The following is a 19,932-nucleotide window of genomic DNA, read 5'->3' as shown; positions in this document are numbered from 1 at the left end:
TTGGCTACCACGGAATGTCTCCCAGCTCTTCAGGACTGGCAAGTACGGCTCGCCCTGCTTCGATGGGGGGAGCAGCTGGGAATTCCCTGGGGGGTCGATTCAGGGGCCACCTCACTTCCTTATCGTGTGTGTGTGTGTGTGTGTGTGTGTGTGTGTGTGTGTGTGTGTGTGTGTGTGTGTGTGTTGTTGGTTCTCACCTGTGGGGCTCTGTGCGGTGGCTGTTCAGTCCTGGTCCAGGTCTGGGGATCCAAAACAGGCAGTTTTTGTGGAGGATGTCTGGGTGTCAGCAGGCAGTTCGTTTTTATTTTTTGCTCTTTTCACCTCATGGCGCCGTTCCGGCAGCCATCTTGGATTTGGGAAAGCTATAAATTCTCCTGGGGAGCTTTAGCAGCCATTTTCCCTGGGATTCCTATGGATTACATTGGCAGCCATTTTGTGAAAGCCAAAATGCTTTCTTCACCGCTGGCCTCTTGTGACAGCTTGCAATGTGCTTTCTCTTGTCACTTCCTGTATTCCCTGTGTGTGAGGGACACTGGATGGCTCTGTGTGGAACGCTGAAGCTGTTCTGCAGACCGTTGCATCGCTGTTAGAGCTGCTGCTGCTGACACTGTTTTTTTTCTCCTCTCTGCATCTGGGAACCTCCTAGGGACTACAGGCACTGTTGCTGGCATTCACAGAACGCCCCAGGGTGGTGAGTCTAGCGCTAAGCACCTCCCCCATCTCCCCCCCACGCGGCAGCAGCAGGAGGGTGGGACCTTCACTGTCCTAAGTCCCCTTGCAGGTGGCAGACAGGATAGGGTCAGCATGGCTTCAGAAACTGCTGTTTCTTCCCCCGAAATCCGGGCTATAGCAACCGGGTTAGCTGCGGTTAGTGCGGTGCGCATGGACACCCTGACGGCGTTCCTGGACTCCTATGTTGCTAAGATAGAGGCGGCACTTGGCAGGAAAGGTGCACGTAAGAGGCCCCTGCCCCCCCTCGTCTTCTGGGGAAAGCTCTGATGCAGACTCGGGCCCTGCTGTGGCTGGAGACCCCTGCTCTGATTTATCAGACGTGGCTGACCAGGACCGTTCGGACAGTGAAGATGATTCCGGGTCCGGGCGCGACAAGGCACTTGTTGGAGCATTTATCACAGCTGTGCGTGATACCCTGAAGATTCAGTAGCCATCGGATTCCTCTGCTGATGTACCCGTCCCCTTTGGGTCCCACAAGCCAGCGCATTCACCTAAGGTGTTCCCGTATTTGCCTTATTTTGACAAATTCATCTACAGGGAATGGGGTCGCCCGCAACTGACCTTTTTGATCCCAAGAAACTTGGCGGAGCGTTACCCCTTTAAGGAAAGCCTTCTTAAAAAGTGGTCGGCTCCTCCGGTCGTGGACCCCCCAGTGTCTAGGTTAAATAAATTAACCACGATCCCGGTTGAGGGGACACCTGCATTCAAGGATCCCACTGACAGGAAGGCCGAAGCAGTGGCTTGTTCCTTGTTTACAGTTGTGGGGTCAGCCGTGCGACCTGTACTGGCATCCGCACTGGTGTCATAGACACTGAGTGGGCAAAACTTTTGCACCACAAATTGGGAGAGCAGAATGCCTCCCCTGTCTGCGTGGAGTTAGCAGACCAACTAGTGCATGGACTTAAGTACGTTTTGTGACACGGCCCTGAATACTCTCCCTCGGTTATCCAGGGCCTCGGTGTCAGCCATTGTGCTGAGGCACCTTATTTGGCTGAAATGCTGGTCCGCTGACCAGGCATCCAAGAAAGCCCTGACGGATCTTCCCTTCCTTGGCGACCGGCTCTTTGAAGCCTCGATGGATGACATTATTAAAAATGCCACGGGTGGTAAGAGTACACTACTCCCACAGGCCAGGAAGTTTAATGAGCCACGCCGCAGGCAAGGGCCCTCCTTTTCCGCTCACAAGCGGCTTTTTCGTCCGCCCCGGTGCTTCGGCAAAACGACCCCAGCCCGACAGGACGCCCACCGACGGTCAGAAGCGTCCCTGGAACCGCAAGCCTAACAAGCCTGCGAACAAAAGTGCTACCGCATGAAGGTCTGCCCCCACCCACATCTCGGGTGGGGGGTTACCTTCGGGAGTTTGCAGCCCGTTGGACCTCCCCGGTTATTCGACCAATGGGTCTGCGACCTGATTTCTACAGTTTCTCTCTTGGCCGCCAAACAGATTCTTCCCCTCCAGCATAACCGTGTCCCTGGTTTGCTGGTAGGCCCTGTTAGGGGCAGTGATGGACTTGCTGAATCAGGGGGTGATCGTACCAGTTCCGGAATCGGAACACTTCCAGGGGTTCTACTCCAATCTGTTTGAACGTACACCCTTCCTTCTTGGGAACCACAATCTTGGACTTGAAATCCCTCAATCACTTTGTAAAAGTGCAGAGGTTCAGGATGGAATCAGTTCGCTCAGTAGTCACTGCACTCCATCAAGGGGACTTCCTGGCGTCCTTGGACATTCAGGATGCCTACTTGCACATACCCATATGCCTTCGGCATCAAAAGTTTCTGCGTTTGGCAGTCGGGGAAGCCCATTAACAGTTTGTGGCTCTTCCTTTTGGCCTGGCATCAGCCCCCCGAGTCTTTACCAAAGTACTGGCTCCCGTGTTGGCGTTGTTGAGACAATGTGGGATCGCGATCGTGGGTCACCTGGACGATCTCCTCCGGAGAGCTTCTTCTGGCTCAGAATTGGAGGCGGATGTTGCGATCACCTTGCAGACCGTGCAAGCGTTTGGGTGGCTGTTAAACCTAAAGAAGTCAGTGGTGGTACCGACTCAGCGCCTGGAGTACCTGGGGTTACTATTGGACTCCAGGGAAGCGAGGGTTTTTCTCTCCTCAGACAAATTGCTGACTCTCAGATCTGCGATCAAACTACTGTTGAACTGCAAGTGGTCATCACTCCGCTTTTGAATGCGGGTGCTGGGGCTCATGGTGGCTTCCTAGAGGCAGTACCTTATGCCCAGTTTCACACCAGAGTCCTGCCGAAGGAGATCTTGACAAAATGGGACAAATATCCGCAATCAGCCTGTGCCTCCACACATGGTCGACGTGTCTTTGAGGGCGTCCGACCAGGATACAGTCAGACAACTCCACGGCTGTGGTATACATAAATCACCAAGGGGGAACAAGAAGCTCAGCCGCTGCTCGGGAGGTCGCTCACATACTTTGGTGGGCAGAGCGACACGTTCCGGCCCTGTCGGCCATTTACATCCCGGGGGTGGAAAATTGGCAGGCGGACTATCTGAGTCGTCAGATGCTGGATCCAGGAGAATGGGCATTGCATCCGGAGATATTCAGGCGGCTGTGCCTGAAATGGGGCACACCAGATGTGGATCTATTGGCCTCCAGGCTCAATCTGAAGGTGCCGAGATTCGTGTCCAGGACAAGAGATCCGTGGGCAGACGCATCAGACGCGCTGGTGGCTCCGTGGGATTGGTACCAGCTGATCTACGCCTTTCCTCCGCTGAAACTGTTGCCACGTCTGCTTCGCAGAGTGGAAGCCGAGGGGATTTCAGTAATCCTGATTGCCCCAGATTGGCCTCAGCGGGCCTGGTATGCAGACCTGGTGCGCCTGGTGGCAGATGCTCCCTGGTGACTGCCGTTGCGAGAGGACCTCCTATCTCAAGGTCCAATCCTTCACCTTGCTTTACCATCGCTGGCTTTAACAGCCTGGCTATTGAAAGCCAGGTATTGAGGAACAGGGGTCTGTCGGACTCGGTGATTCCAACTATGCTGAGGGCGCGGAAATCTTCTTCCAGGAAGATATACCGTTGTACTTGGAAGGCCTACATCTCCATGTGTGAAGAGAGGGTGGCATCCGCGCTCCTTCTCTATATCCAGGATCCTGCTGTTTCTGCAGCAAGGTGTAGACCAGAGGTTGGCGTTGAGCACCATCAAGGGGCAGATTTCAGCTCTGGCTGTCTTTTTCCAGCTACCCCTGGCATCTCACTCATTAGTGAGTACCTTTGTGCAGGGGGTGCGACATGTAGTCCCTCCGGTGCGTCCTCTGTTACCTACATGGGATTTGAACCTGGTGTTGTCGGGACTTCAGAAGCCGCCGTTTGAGAATATCAGGGAGATTCCTCTGCTGACCTTTTTACAGAAGGTGGTATTTCTAGCGGCCATCACATCAGCCAGGAGGGTTTCAGAACTGGTGGCTATGTCCTGCAAGTCGCCTTATCTGGTCATCCACAGGGATAAGGTGGTGTTGCGTCCGCAACCGTCCTTTCTACCAAAGGTGATTTTGGCATTTCATATCAATGAGGACATTGTATTACCATCGGGGCATGGCGGTCTCGTCTGCCACCATTTCCAGGTGGATCAGACAGATCGTAGTCCAAGCCTATGCCTTGAAGGGGCAGGTGCCCCCCTTTCCAGTCACAGCCCACTCTACAAAAGCAATCGGGACGTCTTGGGCCTTCCGACACCTCGCTCAGGTGTGTAAGGCGGCGACCTGGTCGTCTGTCCATGCGTTTACCAAGTTCTACAAGGTAGACCTCAGTGCATCGGCTGATGCTTGTTTTGGCCGCAAAGTTTTGCAGGCGGCCGTGTAGTTGCAATTGAATATTTCCTGTTTTTTTTTTTATAAAAACGCAGTACCTTTTTGGTTAATGCACTGTTGCATTATTTTCGCAATGTTGCGGTCTTGGGGATCACTCCTGTTGAGGATACCCGGTTATATAGTGCTGTTTTTTTCACACACTGCTGTTTTTTTGTGGGTTTAGTTTCACTAGTTCCCACTTGCCATGGTGGATGAAGTTTTTATGCTGTTTTTTCCCACCCCTCGTTTGGCACTGCTTGGGGACGTCCCATTTAGTTACAGAGAGGAGCTGTGTCTGTGAGTGAATTTAAGAGAAAACAGGATTTTTTGTACTCACCGTAAAATCCTTTTATCTGTAATTCACCGACCGACACAGCACCCACCCCTCCTTTTCTCTACGTTATACTGCTTGTTGACGTACTGAAGCTGCTAGGAGCAGTGGGAAGGGTTGATAGCACGGGGCCCGCCCCCTCCCCCTCCTGGGCGGGATTAAAGTTCTGTGTATTATGTAACAATTTTGCCTAGTTTCTCCTAATGGTAGGCTATACAACCCATTTAGTTACAGAGAGGAGCTGTGTCGGTCGGTGAATTACAGAGAAAAGGATTTTACGGTGAGTACAAAAAATCTTGTTTATTACATGCTTTTTTCTATTACAAGGGATGTTTACATTCCTTGTAATAGGAATAAAATTGACCCAAAACATTTTTTTAAAGGGGCAGTCTAAAAATGTAAAGTAAAATCAATAAGGAAAAATTTTTTTTTTTTTTAGAGCGCCCCATCCCTTTGTGGTTGCGCGCAGAAGTGAACGCATACGTAAGTCGCATCCGCATATGTAAACGGTGTTCAAACCACACATGTGAGGTATTTCCGCGATCATTAGAGCGAGAGCAATAATTCTAGCAAAAGACCTCCTCTGGAGATTTTTAAGTTTGTCAAATTTGCCTACGGAGATTTGCTTACGTTGCCTATGGCTATTTTCATGTTTGTTAAAGTTTGTCACCATTCTACAATTAGGTGCATTTTTAAAACCTGACATGTTGGGTATCAATTTACTCGGCGTAACATTATCTTGCACAATAAAAAAAAATTGGACCAACTTTACTGATTTTTTTTATTTTTTTGTTTTATTTAAAAAAAGTGTATTTAAAAAAAAAAAAATGTAAGCCCAATGCGCAAATACGGTGTGACATAAGGTTTTGCAATGACCCCCATTTTATTCTCTAGGGTGTCTGAAAAAAAATTTATATGTTTTGGGGGTTCTAAGTCATTTTCTACCAAAAAAAACAAAACTGATTTTAACTTGTAAACACCAAGTGTAAAAAAAATAGGCTTGGTCCTTAAGTGGTTAATGCCCTAAACAAGCTTTCTGCCCCTGAATTCTCATATTAACACACCACTGCAGCCATCATGAGGGAGTTTCACTCTCCCTGTGGGATTCTTCATTTATCTTACATTGAGGCTGGGTTCACATATGAGCACGCAGTGGCTCACAGCAGGAGTCCGGCACGTCCTCTTTCACCATTTCAGCACAAATTTTTGGATGAATTTGGACCTGAAAAGGACCAAAAGACACACAGGGCTCTTGTGCAAATTGCACCGAAGCCGCTGTGGAGATATGTGAACTGGCTCCATAGAGCCGATCACAATCTCATGCTGTGCAAATATGGAAACCTGCATCCAATTCGCACGAGTGTGAACCCAGCCTCAAAGTAGTTTGACAGGCTGAGTCATATAATTCTGACTGGCAGTTAAAGAACCAAGGCTCCATTATTCGGTAAAAAAAACCTGAAACTCCGGAAATGTTTTACCTGGTGCATGTGTCCAAGGTTGCCATTACTCAAATAAATGCCCAAAATTAGAAGCACGGGCAACACAAAAAGCACCAGAAAAGGATGGAGCCAAGGCCTCTAAACACTGTGTATAGGCCTGGGTAAGGTAGGCACTGTGTCTAAATGAGAAGTAACTAATTTTGCCAATTAAGTGTACCCCCTGCATGTATTTGTATTAACCAAGTATATGTAACATCCCAACATTTGAAAAGTGTGATTATAGAAAGGCAAAACAGTTAGTTATTTTCTCACAAGGCCTGACTTGGGGTAAATTTTGTTTTTGGTAGTAGAAACAAAACTATTTTGTGCAATTGTTTGGTTGTCTTGAAGGGACGTTCTATGGATAGGATTATGAAAGCTTTCATTGCTGACTTGCTTTTTAAAACTTCTGGCTTCATGGTTGTCATCTTGATAATGTCTTCACAACCTCATGAGTCACTGACCTGAAACAAGTATGCAAGAAGAGAGTTCAGACTGTCTTGACGCTTGCTTCTTGTTTTTCCAAGGTCATTGACCCCCTAGGTAGTGAATATATGGATGAGCTCCGGCGTGTTCGCACACTCCACGTGCAGAGCCGGCCAGGAAGTTGGCGCGGCGCTGCGCTAATCACGGGCAGTGAGACATTGCCCGATCCCTGAAGCCGCGCATCTGGGCGATGTCTCGCTGCCTGTAATCAGCGCAGCACTACGCCGACTTCCTGGCCGGCTCTGCACGTGGAGTGTGCGATCACACTGGAGCTCATCCTTAGTAGTGAATCAAAGATAATGATGACAACCCTCAAAACCTTTATACCTCAATCTTTTTTCTACAATTTTTTAATTTATTTTTTTAATTATGAAAGGAAAATCTAAATGGGTGAATCTGATTTTGACATAATGCTGATTAGCTTGGGGCCCATGTGTCAAATGTTTGGTGAAAGAACCAGTGTATGTGTGCTTCCTGCAGGAAATGGGGGTCTTTATTTTTTTATTTTTTTTTTTCTAGTTGCTGTAAAGGAGTTGCTTTAGTGAAAATCTATTCAGGTATAAAACAAATGCAGGCTGGGTCTATCAGATTATCTGTCATTTTATTGTGCCCTCTGCAAAATCCAGAAAGTTATTGTGAACAGTTTTTTTTGTGCTGATCTTTTATTTTTATTTTTTTATCTCAGACTAAGGTTTATAAAGTAGAATTTTAGATTGTCACGCATTTTGGTCTTTCCATTACAGGACACAAAAATGATTCACAGGGGAAAGTGGGACAATCCAAAGTTGATTCTCAGCGGCTGACGGGTTTTCTTCGCTCTGCTGCTCAAGTACGTTGGTTCATTTTCTTACAAAACTGCAGGCATATTGCAAAAACCTTAATAATAAATTGCATAGTGATTTTAGCCAGGCACACTTTACCTCAAAACAGGCAGTATGTGCTGTGCTTTTTCTTAGGATAACTCGTAGTACTCTAGGAATACTGAAAACATTGTTAAAGGATAAGTTCACCTTTGGGAAAATATTGCATGCTCCACCCATTTTTAGGGTGGAACGTGAAACATTTTCCCACTCCTGCAGCCTCTTGCTGGTTCCCCCTCCCCTCCTTGTGATAGCGAGCCAGGGATCATCTTCCTGCACCCGCTGTCACAGTTATAAAAGAACTTGGCCATGCTGGGCTCCCCCACACAGCTAAGTCATTCATTCATGTCTGTAAATCAATGAACTACAAATATTGGTAGCCTTTGCAGCTTATGGCTTGTAGTTCTTGATGAACTACCAGGGCACTAGGTACAAGTAGACAGCTTACTCCAACAGTCTACAGGAGCCTGAGATTGCACCAGTGATCTGCTGATTCTGATCTGCTGCAATGCTTAACATGCTCCCTAACCAAAGAAAATAATTAAATGCACATTGTTATTATTGCAGGTAAAAAAAAAATGCATTTTTTTTTCATACGTCATGGGACACGGAGTATAACCCAGCAGGTAATAAATATTAGCCTGACTCCATCATTAGGTGAAGGGACACTGGTAGACCAAAGGTCTTCAGACAGGAAGTGATCCCCTATATAACCCCCTCCCGCACATAAAGTACTTTAGTTTTTTTTACCAGTGTCTGCAAGGTGGATGGCATGGTTTGTTTGAGCTCTCAGAGCTCCAGGTCTCTAGTCCCACAAATGGTTCCAAAAATGAATCAAGGGATTTACCGATCGGATCCATTTGACACAGGCTTTTATGCTTAGATAAATGGTACCCGAGTCTCGCAAAGAAGACTCGAGATCCTGTAATGTGGCCTCCGGGTGCTGGACCCTGCGGAGTGGAAATCCTGGACACTACAGCGCTAAGGCATTTCCTGCAGGGTGCACCGTATGCTGATTGGGAACATCCTGACTTTTTTGCATCCTAAAAGGTTTTCCCTTTTATATCCCATGGATGAAAAGTTTGTTACAAAATGGAGCATGCCATCTGTAAATGCAGCAGTCTCTTCCCTTAAACAAGAACTTAACTTGTCTGGTAGATAATGCACAGGGCTTGAAAACCCGGTTGACAAGAAATTGGAGTTATTAAAGGCTTCCTTTTCTTTGGCCAGTTCAGCTATTCAGCCAGCTGTTGCAGCAATTGGTATTTGCAAGTCCGTAAAGGATCAAGTCAAAGGGCCGGATAGGCCTAACCAGGAGGATGATCTGCCTGAAAGTAAGACAGATATTCCTCAAGCACTGTGTTTTGATGTTGATGCTTTAAAGGATTCAATACTGCAGGTTTCTTGTATGGCTCTCTTGTCTGTACATATGCGCAGACTTTTATGGCTTAAGAACTGGTCAGCTGAGCTTCCTGGTAAAAAAGTTATTGGCAGGTTTCCCGTTTCATGGGGAGCGTTTATTCGGTGATCACTTGGACAAATATATCCAAAAGATTTCCCAGAGGAAGAAGAAAAACACCAAATGTCCCTTGTTTAAAAACCCAGGAACGACTTCCTCAAATGTCTCCGCGTCGGGGCGGTTACGTGGCCAACAGGGCGCTAGGGCAGGTACAAGCTTCCCCCCATCGGGTGGGGGGAAGGCTGTTGCATTTTGCAGGCATTTGCAAAACAATTCAGGATGCGTGGGTCACATAAATTGTATATCATGGTTACAAGCTGGAGTTACGGGGGGGGGGGGGGTGCACCCCCCCACCCAGAGGTTTCTAAGATCCAGCTTTCCCTCGGATCCTCCAAAAAGAAACGTATTGCTTCAGGCACCACATCATCTAGTGCATCAAGGAGTGATTGTAGAGGTTCTGGTATCCGAAAGGGGCACAGGGTTTTACTCCAACCTGTTTACGGTTCAGAAACCAAGCGGAGACACAATGCCCATTTTGAACCTAAGGTCCCTGAACAAGTATCTATTGATACAATCCTTTTAGATGGATGTGGAAGTGGATGTTCGAGCAGCCGAGGATTCGGCTTTCGGCCACAGTGTACTGCGGGCTGCCATATAAGTTCTGATGGCTATTGTTTGGCAGGGTGTCTTCCCTCCCCTCAAGGCTATTGCTCTGAGATGTCCCATCAGGTAATGAATATTAGCCTGATTCTGTGTCCCATGACGTATGAAAAATAAAATAGGATTTTTATGTCATACCTATAAAATCCTTTTCTTTGAGTACATTATGGGACACAGAGATCCCTCCCCTCTTTTTTGAGGATTTAGTGCTTGCTACAAAACTAAAGTACTTCCTGTATGGGAGGGGTTATATAGGGGATCACGTCCTGTCTGAAGACCTTTGGTCTACCAGTGTTCACCTAATGATGAAGTATAACCCAGCAGGTAATGAATATTAGCCTGACTCTGTGTCCCATGATGTACTCAAAGAAAAAGATTTTACAGGTAAGTATGACGTAAAAAAACTATTTTTTTTATTTTTTTTTAAAAAGGTGAATTTATCCTTTTAAATGCTTATGTTAATACAACAAAGATTGTGTAAAATAAATAAAATTATTATGTGAGAGGTAACTACACCTCACGGAAATGTTTGATTTTTATACCATATTGGAAAAGGCAAATTATTCAATTTTCATTCAGACAGTACCTAGTTATAAAGGCGTACCTCACCACTTTCTGAGATGGGAAAGAGCGACACCTTTAGTACAATGTGTGTAGGTAAAGAACACACCTCCTGCCATGCCCCAGGTACATAGACCACAAAGAATTAAGAAAAATTTGATTGAATCCACTGGTGTTTTTCTTTTTTACATCACTGTTTCCTTTGTACTGGCCTTTCAATTAAAAATAATGTGAACATAAAAAGGTTTATTGTAGTATAACACTTTTGACAGTTAAGAATTACAGTAATCATAGAAGTCTACACTTCTGTCCACTAAGAGGGACAACCGAGGAGGAAAGCAGAGCAAATGGATTTGGTTACAAAAGGACAGTACCTGCCTTAATTACATCTCCAGTATCTAGGGTCTGGTGTTCCCTTTGTTATAGTGGCATTGTGCCAAGATGAAAAGAGCTTTCTAAAGCTAATGAGATAGAGATATATATATAATCTCTTCGAACACCGCACAAATGTGTGTAAAATGAAACTATGTGAAAAGAAGAACAAAAAACATGCTGCAAACTAATTTCAAATGCATTTAGAACTGTAAACTGAATCTAGGAATTGCAGTGTAAACGAGTCCTAAGTGCTACTGAACTGAGTGAGAAAAATCAGCTTCCTGCCTTGCCAGAAAGGGTTATGTGACCGATCTGTGTACATCTCAGAACTAATAGACAGAATTGCAAATCATTTGACAGGAAAATGGCTCTCATACATGTATTCAATCTGTGTATTCTACTTGCTTAGAATTTAGCTTTAATTACAGGTTAAAATGTTCTTGAACCTGTAGGAGCTACCTCCTATGTTGAGTTCTGTATTTTCCTATTAAGTCTGTTATGTCGTTTCCAGTCCTTGCAGGGGATGCATTAAAGATTAGCCATTGTAGTAATACACACAAAGGGTCTGATCAGGTCTGCCTTATGGACTGGCAGGTGTAAACGGACTTGTGTCTACACCCTCCTACCCAGGGCCGGCCCAAGACATTATGCTGCCTAGGCCTAAGAATGAAATGCTGCCCCCCCCCCACCCAAAAAAAATCATGCCCACCAAAAGGCCCCACAACTATAATTTTAAATCTATAAGAAAACCAGATTAAAAATGCCATAAACCTATTCCCTATTTTGTAGACACTATGGGGTTTATTTACTAAAGGCAAATCCACTCTGCGCTGCAAGTGCGCTTGAAAGTGCACTTGGAAGTAAAGTTGCTGTAGATCCAAGGGGGATGTACAAGGAAAATTAAAAAAACAGCATTTTAGCTTGCACATGATTGGATGATAAAATCAGCAGAGCTTCCACTCATTTCAGATCTACCCCTTAGATTTTGAGAGAGAGCAATTCCAAGTGCACTTTCACCGCAAAGTAGATTTACCTTTTCGTAAATAACCCCCTATAACTTTTATGCAAACCAATCAATATACGCTTTTTGTTTTCACAATAAAGTTTATTGAAAGAAAGTATAAAGATACAGAACAATGACATATCGGTAACATTCAGCATACATGAAATGAACTTACTTTGGTACAAGAGTAAATCCAACAGCTTTGCTATTGAATCTAACGAACAAGATATACATATTATGGGTAGATCCTTCTGGGTTGGTAACTGCAAGTCAAAGATGAGGTCTATAGAATTATATGATATGGTAGAGATAATCTTAGAGATGAACAAAACCTAAGATTGTATCTTATCACAGGAAAGTGAATGTAGGGTAAACCGGGTGAATGGCACAAATTAGGTCTAGAAGTGAAACAAAGCATGTATAGCTCTGAAACCCCCTAGTAATTAGGCAGTTAAAGTATTATAAACCTCTGAAGTGATAAAAGTACGCCAAGGCTCCCATCTCTGTAAGAACAGCTCTATGTTTCCCCTTTTAATGGCTATAGTTTCTTCCATACCAAAAACAGAATGGACTTTTGCAAGCCATTCTTTAATTGATGGAGCAGTCTGTGAATTCCAGTGTAAAGGAATTATACTTTTAGCAGCATTGAGTAAGTGTCTGACAAGGGACTTGTATGCTCTGTACAATAGGTTGTTTATATGCAAGACACCAGGCTGCACTAAGGGTCTTATTCAGACCTGTTATGTGTTTCGTTCAGTGTTTTACTTGATTACAATATGTTAGTATTTTTGGACAACTCCACCATAGATGTAAAAAAGAACCCACCTCTGAACCACATCTCCAGCATGTGCTAGATTCCCCTGAGGCCCAACGGTTTTTCTTAAGTGGGGTGATGTACCATTGTGTGCGAATCTTGTAGGAGGTTTCCTGCATATGGGAACTCAAGGAGCACTTATGAGTGAAAACATTTGCCTTTTCCCACTGGGCCTCTGAGATTTGTATTTGAAGGTCTCTCTCCCACATTAGTTTATACCTGTCCTGTCTGTCTTTCTCTATCTGGGTTAGCCATTTATATATCAAGGATGTGGTTTTCCTAATGGGCTCCCTCCGAGCGCAGATGCGCTCGAAGGAAGTTGCCGGTCTAAGGAACTCCTCTTTATTTTTGTTATTGGAAATGTAGTCATGTATGACCAATCAGTCAGTGGATAGGACGTAGTCTCTCTACTTAGTTCCTGAAGAGTTTTTAATTTATTATTCTGAATACAATGTGTTATCAATAGCGGTTTGGTAGGGTAGGATCTAAACATTTTCTTGTTATTTAGCCCAGGGTTAAAGTCAGGGTTGTTGGCTAGTGAAGATAACGGGCCCGGTGTTTGTGGAAATCCTGTATTTGGCTGCTATTTTATGAAATATTTTCAGTGTGGTGTTGATAATGGGATGAGTCTTGATATGAAGCAGGAGGGCTGAGTGGTTCGACCATGGAAGATGTGAGATGGCCAAATTTGAATATGCTTTTTCAATATTAACCCAATCCTTGCAATGTTCATGGCAATGCCAGTCTATAATTCTTGAGATCTGCGAAGCGAATAAATATTTCCTAAAATCAGGTAGGCCTATCCCTTCTTTCTGTTTGGGCCTCTGTATGTAGTTGAGTCGGATACAGGGTTTCTTATTCGCGAAAAGGAATTTCCCTTGGATTTGAGCTAAATGTGTAAAGGAGTCAGAGATATCAATGGGAAGTGTGTGAAATAGGTACAGCAGCCTTGGCAGCACCGCCATTTTTAGTATGGCAGCTCTGCCAAACCAAGAGAACCTCCCCCTCCTCCATCTCTGAAGGTCCGCCTCTATGTTTTTAAGCAGAGGTTGGAAATTAAGTGTGTACAGGGAGTTTAAGTTTTGGGAAAGGAGGATCCCTAAGTAGGTCAAAATATACGCTTTTTTTTGCGTTTTTTTTTTTAAACTAAAAATATGTAGCAGAATACATATTGGCCTAAACTGATGAAGATTTTTTTTTATAGCCAATATCTATAGGGGGGGTTTCCACCATCCCTGCTAAGTTTCATTGTATAAAGTATGTCTTATTTTTTTGTCTGTGTTTTATATGTGAAGTTTCGTATCAGAGACCGGTATCGTCGTAATATTGAAGCCTACTGAGATTTCCATACATTAGAGGATTCCACCATTATTAAGTTATTAATCAGTAAGCTAGCGCTGCACTTTTATATTTTGTGGTGTGGGAACACATAACAGTGCTTAACGGCAGACCTTTTACTGTTGCTTTTTTTTTTATTTTTTTTTTATTTTACCTCCAGTAGTTTATTGTAAATAGTAGTGTGGTGATTATCAATTCCACATGACGATCTTTAGTATAATAGGTAAACATCAACAGATTTCAGCTGTGCCCCACCAGGCTGGCCCCCATTGACAGTGTGCCTGGCTGCTGAGTTCATCGCCCCATCCCTGCACTTGGTGCACTGATTGGCACTAATAGAAAGCACTGATTAGCAGCACTGATGGGCCCTGTTTGGCACTGATAGGTGGCACTGATTGGCAGCCTTGATTGCATTTAGTGGCACTGATGGGCACTAATTGGCAGCACTGAGCGCTGATAGGTGGCACTCATGGGCATTGATTGGCAGCACTGGACACTGATAGGCGGCACTGATTGGAAGCACTGGCACTGATGGGCGGCACTGACTAGAAACACTGGCACTGATAGGTGGCATTGGTTGGCAATGATATTGGGCGGCCCTGATTGGCAATGTCAGGTGGCACTGATTGGAAGCACTAATTGGCACTGACAGGTGGCACTGATTGGCACCGATTTTAAATCAATAATTCTTACATTCAATGGTGCAGAGAAACCACTAGAAGCATAAAGTAACAGAATATCCACTTAGTGTTTTTTTTTTTTTTTTTCATCTTTGTAAAGTGTCTGTTGTGTCTTGAAAGGTCATGGCTGTCTTGCTTGAAGAGAATCGTTCAGAGTACCAGTCTCGAAGCAAAGTTCACTCTAAAGAGCCCTGCATGTCCATCAGTGAGGGCTGCTTCCATTTAAATACCAACCTGCCATTGCTTCAAGGTAAAACATGATTATTATTTTTGTTCTTTTTTAAGGCATAATTATGGTTTCTTCAAAACCTATACAAATCCAATCATCTTGGTGTTAAAAGGAAGTATTTATGTTGATGTTTATACTTTAGTGTACATGCACACAGCCGCAAGAGGGTCGTACGTCATACTTTTTGCATAATTCTCCGCCTGGGGGAGTAACAAGTGCAGTGTACAGCTTGTTGCCTGCATACTGGTAAAGTCAATAATGACAGGCTAAAATAAGGAGTTGAACATCGAGTGGTATGTGAGTACAGGGTGTGTATATATATATATATATATATATATATATATATATATATATATATATATATATATATATATATATATATATATATATATATATATATATATAATGCTCTGAATAGAGTGCTGCCCCAGCTAAAGACTTCTGTGCACTGTGTGAGTGGTGATCTTAGTGCCCCCTGGCCTTGTCATTGCTACAGTGCATGGGGGGGGGGGTTGGTCTGGACGCATCATAAAACAAATAAAAAGGAAGATGTACAACACTTTTTTTGAATTTAGCTGACATGATTTTTTTTTAAAGGTTTTGCAGAGTCTAAAGCCCCCATACACACTATTAGATTTTCTGCAGGTTTTTGTCTTCAGATATACCAAAACCATGTAGTGCAAGGGCCTGCCTGATTGCATAAAAATTGAAACTCTTAAGGTTTGACCTCATATTATATGGTTTTGGTAAATCTGAAGACAAAATCTGCAGAAAATCTAATAGTGTGTATGGGGTCTTAGTATGTGCTTTTTGAGAGTTCACATGTTCTGGAGTCATAATTGAGTTGAAACTGCAACCGAGATTAGTTTAACAAACATAATAGAACAAAAGCGATTGTATAGAAGCCTGCAACATTCAGGTGAAGGACTACATATGAAAGTCAATGCATATTGGGTGATTTAGTGTGTTCGGTGTTCAACTAAGAACATACTGTATATTTGAATATAGATTCAGGGATCTACTCTCCAATGTTGTGGCAGAGGGAAGACCTCTTGTTACCAAAGAGCCTCTATGCAACAAAAAGGAAAGCTCACCTTTGTTGAAAAGCCGCACGGTTTGCTTTCTGTCCTCCTTTGTCTGAAAACAGAATTGAAGTAGAACGCTACTTTTTAAGAAATGTTGATTAACCACTTGACCACTGGGCACTTAAACCCCCTTCCTAACCAGACCAATTTTCAGCTTTCGGTGCTCTCACACTTTGAATGACAATTACTCAATCATGCAACACTGTACCCAAATGACATTTTTTCTTCCCACACAAATGGAGCTTTCTTTTGGTGGTATTTAATCACTCCAGGGTTTTTTATTTTTTGCGCTATTAATCAAAAAAGACTGAAAATTCGGTAAAAAAAAAAAAATTCTTTGTTTCTTTTAAAAGGCAGCGTATTGGCACTGAGCAGCTCTGTGGGTACTACACATCCAGCTCATAGTGCTGCTGCCATCTCTCTCCCTCTCCCCTCTCACTGTACTGATCGTTACAGAGAGGGGAGGGAGGAACTGGCGTCATGATGTGACGCTGGACAAGTGATCGCTCCGTCATTTGACGGAGCGATCATGTGGTAAACCGCCGCTATCAGCCGACCGCACTTTAAAAAAAAAAAAAAAAAAAAACCGACCGCACTGTAGCCATCTTTCGGCTATGGCCCGGTCGGCATGTGGTTAAAGTGTTACTAAACCCACAACAGTAAAATCGGTCTGTAAATGCAGTAACACATGCTTATTGTACTCACTGTGTAACCTAAGGGGATAATCCTCTGCAAAAAGCAGTTTGGCCTTATCTTCATTGATCCTCCCCTTCTTCCTCTGTCCATGGAGTTGTGAACACACCTGAGCTCATCCTCACTCTTAATTAACCAAGACATGCTCTTATTATACCACTTAAAGTAGATGTAAACCTGATTCATGAAATTTGAGCTGGGCACATACAGTGCCTTGAAAATGTATTCATACCCCTTTGAAATTGTCCACATTTTGTCATGTTACAACCAAAAACATAAATGTACTTCATTGGGATTTTATTTGATCGACCAACACAAAGTGGCACATAATTGTGAAGTGGAAAGAAAATGATAAATGATTTACATTTTTTTTTTTTTACAAATATGTGAAAAGTGTGGCATGCATTTGTATTCAGCCCCCCCCTCCCTGAGTCAATACATTGTAGAACCAACTTTCGCTGAAATTACAGCTGTAAGTTTTTTTGGGGATGTCTCTACCAGCTTTGCACATCTAGAGTGACATTTTTGCCCATTCTTCTTTGCAAAATAGCTCAAGCTCTGTCAGATTGGATGGAGAATGTCTGTGAACAGAAATTTTCATGTCTTGCCACAGATTCTGAATTGGATTTAGGTCTGGACTTTGAATTGCCCATTCTAACACATGAATATGCTTTGATCTAAACCAGTGATATGCAATTAGCGGACCTCCAGCTTTTGCAGAACTACAAGTCCCATAAGGCAGAGCAAGACTTTGACAGCCACAAGCATGACACCCAGAGGCAGATTGGACCTGTAGTTTTGCAACAGCTGGAGGTCTGCTAATTGCATATCCCTGATCTAAACGATTCCATTGTAGCTCTGGCTGTATGTTTAGGGTGGTTGTCCTGCTGGAAGGTTAACCTCTGCCTCAATCCCAAGACTTTTGCAGACTCTAACAGGTTTTCTTCTAAGATTGCCCTGTATTTGGCTCCATCCATCTTCCCATCAACTCTGACCAGCTTCCCTGTCACTGCTGAAGAAAAGCATCCCCACAACATGATGCTGCCACCACCATGTTTCATGGTGGGGATGGGGTGTTCAGGCTGATGTGTTAGTTTTCCGCCACACATAGTGTTTTTTGCTTTTACACCAAAAAGTTCAATTTTGGTCTTATCTGATCAGCGCACCTTTTTTCACATGTTTGCTGTGTCCCCCACATGGCTTCTCGCAAACTGAAATGGGACTTTTTATGGCTTTGTTTTAACAATGGCTTTCTTCTTGCCACTTTTCAATAAAGGCCAGATTTGTGGAGTGCACGACTAATAGTTGTCCTGTGGACAGATTCTCCCACCTGAGCTGTGGATCTCTGCAGCTCCTCCAGAGTTACCATGGGTCTATTGACTTCTGCTCTGTCCAAAGCTCTCCTTGCCTGGTCTGTCGGTTTAGTTGGACTGCCATGTCTTGGTAGGTTTGCAGTTATGCCATACTCTTTCCATTTTTAGGTGATGAATTGAACAGTGCTCTGAGAGATGTTCAAAGCTCGGGATATTTTTTTATAACCTAACCCTGCTTTAAACTTCTCCACAACTTTATCCCTGACCTGTCTGGTGTGTTCCTTGGGCTTCATGATGTTTGTTCAATAAGATTCTCTATGAAACCTCTGAGGGCTTCACAGAATGACTGTATTTATACTGAGATTAAATCACACTCTATTTACTAATTAGGTGACTTCTGAAGGCAATTGGTTCCATTAGATTTGCATTAGGGATATCAGAGTAAAGGTGGCTGAATACAAATGCAAGCCACACTTTTCACATATTTATTTGTAAAATAAAATTGAAAACCATTTATCATTTTCCTTCCACTTCACAATTATGTGCCACTTTGTGTTGGTCTATCACATAAAATCCCAACAAAATACATTTACATTTTTGGTTCTAACATGGCAAAATGTAGAAAATTTCAAGGGGTATTAATACTTTTTTGAAGCAATGTGTGGCGGAAAACTGCAGTGTTTTTTTTTTTTTTTTTTTTTTTTAGCTCTCTTCAAAGAACTATGTCCCGTATCTTTTTTCTGCCCTGTTCTTCTGTTATCAGCCTGATAACGTCTGACAAATTCTCAGTAATGTGATAAAAGCAGCCTCAATTTTGTGTTGGAGAGAATGCTATAAATCAGCAGAGCCCTGAACTGTTCAACAAACAGAGATAAAAGTCTCTACCTATGAGGAGAGGGGGTGTGTGCCTTTCCTCCAATCAGCTGTCTTGGCTGTATACCCAGGCTTCATTGTAGTGCTAACCAGGAACAGAAAATTGAACAAGATCAGAACTTTCTAAACCTTATATAAAGCTGAAGACTGCAGATATACATGTAAAACCTATGTAGGAAATTTGTTTCATCCCCGTGTATCATCTGAGGCTGTTCACTTCACTGGGTATATGTGAGGGTTTACATCCACTTTAATCCATTCATTTTAAACTGTATAAGAACTATTTAACCGTTTCATCTCCTGTTCCATGGTTCTGTTTTAACTAATTTCTTGGGGGGAAAAAAATTATAATTCACATATATACATTATCTTGAAGGATTTACTTTTAAAATATGTGGTTGGGTTAGGACATATCTGTTTTATTTTAAATCAGTAAGAACCTTAAATTCCTGATGCAATATGAGAAAAATTAAATATATGCAAAAAAAAAAATCTAAAAAGTTATTTCTTTTGTAAATAAATAACTTTAACATGCTTTCTACCAAAAATGTAATTTTAATGTTGCAGTAAATAGAACAAGCAGGAGAATAAAATGTATGTTTTCTCTACAGTAATGGTAATTCAAAATATTACTGATCAAACGTAAAAAAAAATCTCCACTGTTAATTCTATATTCATTAAATATGTAATTGATTCATAATAACTAATATTCAGAGAGGGTTCATGTTTGAAGTATTTAGTATCTCAGGTGTATTTTCTGTATATCTTGTAGGGCGGAAGGTTTATCGTTTGCAGTTTTCTGAGGCACAGAGACATTTGTTACTTACTGTGCACAGTCAGAGCAACAAATCCATTTCAGCCTTTCTGAGTGACCAGTATCTAATCTGTGTTTGGAATATATGGCAGCCTTCTTCTCCACAGAACATTCTCATGTGTGAGTCCGAGGTATGGAAATTCATCATTCACCTCTCTCTGTTATAATTTTTGGAGAATTTTATGAATTTTAAAGTGCTTTGCCTAAAGTCCCCTCACTCTGCTCCATAGCTTAACATGTGAGCATTTTTATTGCTGTGTATTATTTTAACAATATCTTTTTCTGTTAACATCGCTTAATACAATAGTTTGCAGATCAGATGACTAGTAATTTTGCT

The 19,932-nt window shown here is 43.1% G+C and overlaps 1 protein-coding gene across 3 annotated transcripts in view; it reads left to right on the top strand.

The window, feature by feature from the left end:
- Positions 1 to 19,932, top strand: part of DYNC2I1 (dynein 2 intermediate chain 1) — a 117,306-nt gene that overhangs the window by 56,293 nt on the left and 41,081 nt on the right. For all 3 annotated transcript variants that reach the window (XM_077491136.1, XM_077491135.1, XM_077491137.1), the window contains 3 exons: positions 7,582 to 7,667; positions 14,709 to 14,838; positions 19,554 to 19,726. In XM_077491136.1, coding sequence (XP_077347262.1) covers positions 7,582 to 7,667; positions 14,709 to 14,838; positions 19,554 to 19,726 — 389 coding nt within the window. The remainder of the gene's footprint in view (positions 1 to 7,581; positions 7,668 to 14,708; positions 14,839 to 19,553; positions 19,727 to 19,932) is intronic.

Source organism: Lithobates pipiens, unplaced genomic scaffold, assembly GCF_037356315.1.
Source record: "Lithobates pipiens isolate NorthernLeopardFrog02 unplaced genomic scaffold, aLitPip1_a1.2 Scaffold_19, whole genome shotgun sequence".
NCBI classification, from domain to species: Eukaryota; Metazoa; Chordata; class Amphibia; order Anura; family Ranidae; genus Lithobates; species Lithobates pipiens.
This window is presented reverse-complemented; position numbering and strand designations above follow the sequence as displayed.